The sequence below is a fragment of the Balaenoptera musculus genome, chromosome 18 (genome assembly GCF_009873245.2).
Source record: "Balaenoptera musculus isolate JJ_BM4_2016_0621 chromosome 18, mBalMus1.pri.v3, whole genome shotgun sequence".
Classification (NCBI taxonomy): Eukaryota; Metazoa; Chordata; class Mammalia; order Artiodactyla; family Balaenopteridae; genus Balaenoptera; species Balaenoptera musculus.
In genome coordinates this window covers 58,862,784-58,871,439 of record NC_045802.1, presented here as the reverse complement: position 1 = coordinate 58,871,439, position 8,656 = coordinate 58,862,784, and the positions used below count along the sequence as shown (strand labels likewise).

The following is an 8,656-nucleotide window of genomic DNA, read 5'->3' as shown; positions in this document are numbered from 1 at the left end:
GCTTATACTCACCAAACATTTTGAACATTTAGGATACAGATCAACTTGAGATAAAGTACCCGTCATAATTGTTGAAGGTAGTTTTACACAAGTTAAACTATGAAAAATTGTAGACCGAATAAATAATACTGGCATGACAAAATACGAAATCAATGTGCAATACATTACTTACCATGCTCCACATGTTAGATGAATACTTCAGTAAGGAAAAAAAGTATACAGTCGAAATTTCATTAATAAACACATTAAATGACACATTTAGATAAACATATTTCCCTGAACCAACAAAGGTGTAATTATATATATTTGATAATTCGGGGAACGTTTTTTTTCTTTTAGGAATAGAAGTTAGCTACTCTGTCTTAAATTATTCATAATGGCGATTCAGTCAATCACACGTAGCTGTTTCTTTTGCACCTTAAGTAATCATTACTTCAGTCCCTCATATGTGACATAGTTATCAAGTGTTTATTCAGAAACTATTTAAAAAATTACATGTGCTGGGATACATGAGACTGTAACAACAGTAGCCCCATCTTACAGACATCCTGTTCGTGGTTATCATCATTGCTTGCTGCCCAGAGGGATAAAGACATTGTATAGAGATTTGTACAGTCCATCATTTGGTCTTCTGAAGTGCCAGTACACGTGGATCTGTACAAATGCAACTGGGTTTGTTTGGTTAAACAATCAAAAATTGGCTACAATAGTAGTCAGATCAATACATCATTTTGGTTGACTAATAAAAATACTTTTCAATCTCCTCTAACAAAACCAGAAACTTGCACATGATTCTCACTGGAATGGCCCAATTAATTGCCCTAAATCTTTTTCTTTTATACATTGGGATACAATGTTTTTTTTTGTTTGTTTTTGTTTTTTAAATTACAGATCCAATTGGGTGGGTTGCATTGACTTTTAAGATTCTGCCATTAAGTTCTCCATATTTTAATGATTTAAAATGCCTTCCTGATATCACTTCAGTTTTGGAAATGCAGCTCCTGATACAGTGTGACACCTCTGTGAAAATCATAGGCTAAATAGTGAAGGAAAGAGAAATGCTAAATGTGCATATAAAAATAGGTGCTACAATAAAATATTTGTATATTTCGTCAATAAGTTATTTTGACTAATCAATTATGGATCATATAGCTCTGTAATTTTAATGATTTGTCCACATCTATGGTGATCTTTTCAAGATCACAATACTTTTGTTCTTTTAATTCAAATGTCCAGAATGCATACAAACACATCCTTTAAAAAGGAAAGGAATGAGAGAGGAGGAAGAAGGCGGGGAGGCAGAGAAAGAGAGGAAGCAGAAAGGGGGCGGGGCAGGGGGGAGAGAGAGAAAGAGAGAGAGCGAGAGAGAGAACAAACCTTCTATTAAAGTTGGGGTGTGCTAATCTCTCCACAAAAGCCATTTAGACCCACCCATGGCTCAAAGGGGGGGAAGGGGAGGGAGAAGGGAGTAAAAGAGGAAGAATAGAATCTATGCGCTGCCATCTCCCACCATTCTTAACACTTCCAACCACTACAAAAATTACTGAGACCTTTAACAAGTCACTCGCAAAGCAAACTGCCCTCAGTAAAGCCCTACTCTTCGTCTCCTCCACACGCAAGAAGGGAAAGTGATGTGCCCAGCTTACACAAATGTTTCCCCGCGTGTAATATGAAAAGGAAATGGCACACCCTTTCAGTATCTTCCTCCGAAGCTGAGAATCTCGTGCCAAGGCACTTCACCCTAAACGTTGAAACAACACAATCAAATGTGTTCGCGGTGTGTGTCTGCTTGCTCGTCGGTTTTAAACGCAAAAGCTCCAAGGGAGTTTCTTTGCCTTTAGAACTGGCTAAATGTGGTCTGTTTTTCCAGCACTTCGAGGTAGTCCGGCTCAACGTTTAGTTTTGCTTTTAACTCCAGATATTCGTTCCTGTTGGGTTCTACAAAGACAGCACTGGGGGGGCTGTAGAGCACCGGTTCCCGCAGCCTGCTGTCCCCTGCCCCCGGGTGCAAATACTGATGGGGGCGTCTCAGGTCATAATTGGGGGAGAAAGTGTAAGCAGCGGGGCTGCACGGGAATTTGGGATATTCCGGGAGGCTACTGCCGGCGGGGGCGGTGGAGCAGTGTTTGTCTGGTTCTAAAATGCCCCTGTAAAAGCGGTCGGCGTCCTGCACCGGCGACAGTAGGTCCTCCCGGGGCTCGATGGTGCTGACGCTGTAGGCGGGGCTCCGCAAGTGGTGGCTTTCCCGCCTCTCCTCCTCCCCCGGCTGCAGCTGCAGCTGCGGCGGGGGCTGTTGCTGCTGCTGCTGCGGCGGCGGCGGCGGCGGCGGCGGCGGCGGCTGCAGGTGGTGGTTGCTGCTATAGGTGACCTTGAGCTCGTGCAGGTCTTTGTAATCCTCCACGGAGTTGCCCTCTCGGGAGCGGTAGATGGGGTTTTTGCACATGTGGCCCAGCGGATGCGGGATGTATTCGTACACGTGGCCCGCGGGCGTCTTCACCTTGGGCAGCGCCGGCCCGCGGTGGTGCACGTGCGCGTGCGGGTGGCCTCCAGCGCCGCCGCCACCGCCGCCGCCGCCGCCGTACACGCTGTACTGCATGTTGAAGGAGCTCACGTCGGAATTGTTGGTGCTGGTGTGGTCGCTCTGCTTCTTCTTCCTGCGCTTCATGACGAGCACGAAGAGCCCGGCGGCCACGAAGACCGACATGATGAAGACCAGCAGCAGGCTCAGGATTAACACGGACAAGGGCACCGACGACGCGCCTCCGCCCGCGCCCAAGCCCGCGGGGGCCCCGGTGCTGTTCAACCGCACGGCGGGGGTCACCGCGCTGGGCCTCGCGGGCACCTGGATGGAGGAGGGCGTGGGCGTGGACACCTCCACGTCCGAGTAGTCTGGGCACAGCAGCTCCGACTTAATGAAGCGCATATCCATCTCAGCGAACTTCTTGGGCGCCTTGCAGATGACCTCGTCCACCAAGACGCCCACTTTGAGCTGCTCGACCCACAGTTTCATGCCCACCACGTCGCAGGTACAATCCCAAGGGTTGTCGTGCAGGTCGATTTGGATGAGCGACTTCAGCTGGTCCAGAACTCCACTCACCGGCAAGGAGGTGAAGTGGTTACTCCTCAGGTTCAGCCTGAGGAGGGTCAGGCCTGAGAAGACGCCTGAGGGCATGGTCTGCAGGAGGTTGTTATTCAGGAATAGCAGCTGGAGGTTGGGGACCGGATCGAAGGTCCCAGACTGAATCTCGCGTATGAGATTGTACTGGAGGAAGAGATACTGCAGACTCTGCAGGCCATAGAACAACTCCGGGCTCAGCCTCTCAATCCTGTTGCCATTTAGGTAGAGGCGCCTCAGGTTGGTGAGATCCCCAAAGGCGCGGTCCTGGATCATGGAGATGCGGTTGTTGCCCAGATGCAGAAGGTCCAGCCCGGTGGCCTCCAGGAAGTCGCTCCTGCGCACCAGGGCGATGTAGTTCTCCGTCAGATACATTTTCTTGGGGTTGTAGGGCTTGGGCTGCAGCTCCGCGATGCTCTCGATCTTGCGCTCCTGGCAGTTAACGTTGAGGCCCAGATCGGAGATTTGCAGGTTGCAAGTGCACGCGGTGGGACACTCCAAAGGCACCGGAGATTTGGTCTGGTAGGCAATGCTGGGGCCATAGTTGCCATAGCCCAGGTCCTTGGAGGGCTGCCGAGAGGTGGGGCGCACCCTGGGCTTGTTGGGTTGGCGAGTCCCCTTGGGGGGCTTCAAGGGGGGTTTGTAAACAGCAGAGGAAGAAGTGGCCACGGAATTCACCGATGCCGGGGTGGTATGTAAATACCCCGTGGTGCTCAAAGGCGACTGCGGCCTCATCTCATAGTCTGAAATAAGTTTCCTTGGGCAAAGTTCCTGCTTGGACACCTCATCCAAGTCCCGGCCGTGTAAGCGGAAGGGGGTCTCACAAACCACATCCCCCACCAGGGCCGAGTAGGAGATGCTGTCTAACCAATCCTTCAGAGAGATCAACTCACAGGAGCAATTCCAGGGGTTTTCCTCCAGCTGTAACTCCACAACTTTATCCATATGCTGCAACAACCCCACATAGGGCAGAAGTTTCAGCCGGTTCCCCCGCAGGTCCAAGTGCGTTAAGGGCACAAAACGGAAAAGGTTGTTGGGTAAACTGGACAAGAGATTGTCATTGAGGATAAGCACCTGCAACAAATGCAGTTTCCCAAAAGCATTGGGTTCAATGACACTGATGTAATTGTAATCGACCTGTAGGTACTCCAGGCTCTCCAAGCCAAGGAAGGTATCATCACGCAGAAGTTCCAGTTTATTATTGTTCAGATGCAATCTCCTTAAACCCCGCAGCCCGTGGAAAGCCCCAGTCTCAATATCCTGGATAACATTGCTACCCAGATGCAAAATTGAAGCCCCAGTGTAATTGACAAACTCATTGGGATAGAGACGGTTCAAAAGGTTTCCAGACAACAAGAGGTGGTAGACTGGGAAACGGGGAGGGCTAATTTCAGAGAGGCTGATGATTCCCCGGTTTTCACAGCTCACAGTTAAAATGCCGTCCTTTTCCTCACAAGGACATGCATTGTCACAGATTTCCCCATAATAATCGATGGTTTCTGCACACGAAAGGACGAGAGATGTTAGAGCAAAAGCTAGAGTCTGCAGCATCCAGCTCTGCATTTTTCTGTGAAGGTCCTGTTCCAAAGTTACTGGGGGGCAGCAAGTGTGCATTTTATCTCCTGCAAGGGAGAGAGAAAAAAAGGAAACAACAGAATATGACAAAAATTTAAGGGATCAATCAGAAAGTCTCTCTCTTTCCTAATACTACTTCTCTGAAATCCAGAAGGAGGGGATATGAATGAACCTCTCCCCCCCCCCTCCACCATCCGTGGTACCTCGAAATTCTCCAGACTTTATTAAAATCTGACATTCATTTTGATTTAAAGGTTGATGTCATTTCCTAATGACAATAGGAACATGCTGCTCTTTACAAGATAAGGGCAGGTTAGACAGAGTCCCATTTTAGTATTCTTCCCGGCTCCCCCCCCTTTCAAAACCAATCCATAAATATACATAAAATGGCTGTCAGTTCAGTTTCATGGTTCTAATTGAAGAGAAAGGAAGCACCATTTTACAAGGTTCCCTACCTCACCTATACCCAGTCCCTCTGTCTTTCCTTCAGAACCTCTTCAGGTAACAGTTCACAGTGAAGGTCTCCCATTTTCACAGAAAAGCCAGGAGCCACAATACTTGAGCTATTTTAAAACCATCGCTGGAAATGCCAGAGTGGGAACCTAAAGAATACTTTCCAGAGGCAAAAAGGATGCAAGATTATGCATCAAAAGGACCCAGAAGAAGCTCTTAAATCACCTATTTTCTTCAGGAGCTTTGAGTATGGAGAAAAAGGAGAGAGCGTTCGCTTTGATGGTGGACTTCACTATCACGCTATTAAGCACATCAGCGTCCTAATTGCATGCACGGTGCCACTTAGCAGCTCTCTTCCCTGAGAGCGCCCTGCGTCCACTTCTCCTCATTGATCATGTCAGCGACGCTACTAAACCGCATCTTTAAGCCACTGAAATAGTTCTGCACGACGGATTACAAAGAACTCTGCGAAGGCATCCGCGATCCCGTGAACACCTCTCAATACCTGGAGTTCAGGACGTTCCTACTGCTTACCCGGAACCAGCTAAAAGTAAACCAAGGACCAGCGCCAAAGCCTCTGTAACCTCGCGCTCCGCGTCTGTTTGCCACGGTATGCAAAACTAACCCTACTGAATTTGCAAGATTTGGAGTGAACTACCACCTCGCCAGCATCCCTACGTTTGGAGTTGCTTATTACATTTAATTGTCAATGCTTTACTCCCCCTACCCCCCCCCTTTTTTTTTCCCCCCGGAGAAAGGGCACTTGGGCTGATTAAGAGGCAAAATAGCAGGGTGTAAGGGAGGGAGAACAGCAAGTGACACAAGCCAGTGCTTTAATATCCGAATTTCATCTCCCCAAGGAATCAATCTGAGCCCCTCTCCCTTTTCGTTCTGGCTTTCTTTTTGTCCCCTTAAAGGCTTCCTTCGACTTCCTACTTCGAGTCGACAGCAGCACTCATAAAGGAAAGGACATAAATGGAGCGAGTGTGTGAGTGTGTGTGAGTGCGTGTTGCGTTGGTTGGGGGCAGGGGGGTAGGAATATTTGGTAGAAATGCTGGGCTCGGGGAACCAATGCCTTTTCTCTGGTCAGCCTTGCCTCTGCCTCACCACCACCGAAGTCTGATGTCGAATCGCAACCTCACACTAAAGCCCAGACGTTTCTGAGTCACGGGTTCAAGCCTGGAGACCTCGATCTTCATCCCCGAGCCGAATCCAGCCCGCGTTATTAACAGCCCCTGCATTCGCACGCACATGTGCAAGTGTGCCTGCGAATCATTCACGTGTGGCCACCCAGACGTGTCGAGACGAATGGGAACCCACAGTGTACAAACGTCGCAAGTATCCCCGACCTCCCAACGCCAACGACAAACACCTCCCGGCTTAAAAGCGGCAAAAACACCCTCTACGAAAGCAAAACGTTTACCTTGAAATTTCCGTTCTCCGCTGGATCAAATCTGCACATCCATTCAACTGGGGTTGGGTCCCCTCCCCCTCCCTCCCGGTGCTTCCCCGCCCCCATTCACCTGCCGCCCCTCTGACAGCCCATCGCAAAATGTGTCCAGCCAATATTTAACTCGAGCGTTTACAACTTTAATTCAGTTCTGGATAGCCAGGGTCGAGGAGCTTCCTCTCACCCCACTCCCTTTCCCCTCCTCCTTGCCATCAAAGGAGCCCCAAAATTTGAAAAAATAAAGTTGAATGAGCCGGGGAAGGCTGACATTCTGACTGGGAAACGCACCTCCGATGTAAATTCGCGGGTACGCTGCACATTCTCAGATTCTTTTTTTTTTTAATGGAGGGCGGGGGCGGGGTAACTGTATTTGTTTTCCCCCAAAGAATTTAAACCCTGGATCGTCGCCCTGAACATCCCTGCATTAAGCAACGTGGGGCCGGGCGGGCTGAAGCCCAGCACCCAGGCCGGAACCGCGGTTCCGGGCACAGCTGCTCCCACAGCGGCCCAGGCAGAAGCGCCCGGAGTTCCAGGACGCGAGGCTCCCCTCCCCCATCCCGCCCCGAAGCGAAGGAAGGGAAAGGGGCGGGGGAGGGCGGGGAGGCAAGGAAAGCCACCCGGCCGCCACACACACAGACACACACACTGGAGCCTCTTTTGCAAAGTAAACGGCCGACTTACCCCGTCTCACATCTCCCAGGCCCACTCATCATAGCCACCCTTACAAAAAAATACCTCTTTGGGGTGTGCACCGGGGTTCGGAAGCCGAGGGAGGGCGAGCGCTGCGATCCGAGCGGCTGGAGAAAAGAGGCGCCCGGACGCCGCCACCCCCGGGCCGCCGCCGTGGTGGCGACCGCGGGTTCCGGGGCTCCCCAACCGCTCTTCCCCGCGCTCTCCGTGGTAGTCGGAGCCGGCAGCGGGGTGGGAGGGGGGCAGAGGGGGGCGATCGCGAGCGGCGAGCCGGGAAGGGAGGGGGAGGGGGCGGCGGAGGACCGGCGGTCGAGGCGCCTCGCATTAGGGGCCGGGAGCTGGAGCCGGGCGGGGCGGGGAAGGAGCTGTTGGAGGGGGAGGAGGCGTGGAGCCCGAGGAGGGGGACGCGGAGCAGGCTGCCCGCCGGCCCAGCCAACGTGACGGTCAGCCTCGCCGAGCGCTCGCACCCGCTCACACTCATGCTCACTCGCTCCCAGCCGCGCCGCCGCGCGATCGCGGGGTCCCCGGCATCCTTCGCCGCACCCCCCAGGCGGGTACTTACAGTTGCCATCTGTATAGGGGCCAACTTTCTCCAGGCCAGCGGCAGCCGCCACCCCCTCCAGCCGCCTCCGGCTCCTCGCACCCTCCGGCCTGGGTTCGCGCGGGCCGGCCCTCCCCTCCCCCCTCGGCTCTCCTCGCCGTCTTCACCACATTCCCCCCTGGTCAGTGGCGCACGCCCGGGGACGAGCCAGAGGGAGCGGGACGCAGGGGTGTGCATACATCGCCCGCCTTCTTCTTGCAGCGCACACTGTACATGGTAGTGAGGGGGCGAGCGAAGGTGGCACCGGCCCCTCGGCTGCTCCCACGGCGGCTGCGGCTCCTGCGCCGTCCTCCGCACCCCCCCACCCGCGCAGCGGAGACCACCGCACTGGGATCCCGCCGCCGCCGTCCCCTTGCCAAGCCCGCCGCCGCGGCCCCTAATTAGTACATGTAAGGCTCCCGCATCCTCTTGGCTGTTTCATCGCTCCCGGTGTTTGCAGGGGCTTTTCCTCTATTCCTTCTCTTGATGCGGCGCACGAACGTCATTATTTGGGATTCTCTATCTCCGACATCCTTGGGGGTCCGCGGGGAGGTGGGGGGCAGGAACGGCGTTGTTCTAAGCCTGTGGCGTGTCCCGGCAGCCCGGCGGCTCAAAAAAACTCAGAGAAAGTCGCGTCTTCCCTCCCCGGCGGTGAGGAGGTGGCTACGCGGTAAGCAGTGCAGGGGTCTCTGAGACATCTGCTCCGGCGCGGGCGCAGGGCCCCATGCAGTGCACTTGTTTATTGTCGCGCCACCGGTGCGAGCCAAGCTGCAGCAGACATGATGGGCCCGGG

The 8,656-nt window shown here is 53.0% G+C and overlaps 1 protein-coding gene across 3 annotated transcripts; it reads right to left on the bottom strand.

The window, feature by feature from the left end:
* Nucleotides 1-294: 294 nt before the first annotated feature.
* SLITRK5 (SLIT and NTRK like family member 5) lies at nucleotides 295-7,920 on the bottom strand. 3 transcript variants are annotated; one of them, XM_036831115.1, is made up of 2 exons: nucleotides 7,846-7,920; nucleotides 295-4,737 (listed from the first exon to the last, which is right to left on the bottom strand). In XM_036831115.1, the coding sequence occupies exon 2, from the start codon at nucleotides 4,727-4,729 to the stop codon at nucleotides 1,838-1,840; it is 2,892 nt and encodes a 963-aa protein (XP_036687010.1). In that variant the 5' UTR covers nucleotides 4,730-4,737; nucleotides 7,846-7,920; the 3' UTR covers nucleotides 295-1,837. The 3 variants fall into 3 exon arrangements, with proteins under 3 accessions (XP_036687010.1, XP_036687011.1, XP_036687012.1); XM_036831116.1 differs by lacking the exon at nucleotides 7,846-7,920 and adding an exon at nucleotides 7,275-7,350; XM_036831117.1 differs by lacking the exon at nucleotides 7,846-7,920 and adding an exon at nucleotides 7,329-7,337.
* Between the last annotated feature and the right edge of the window lie 736 nt (nucleotides 7,921-8,656).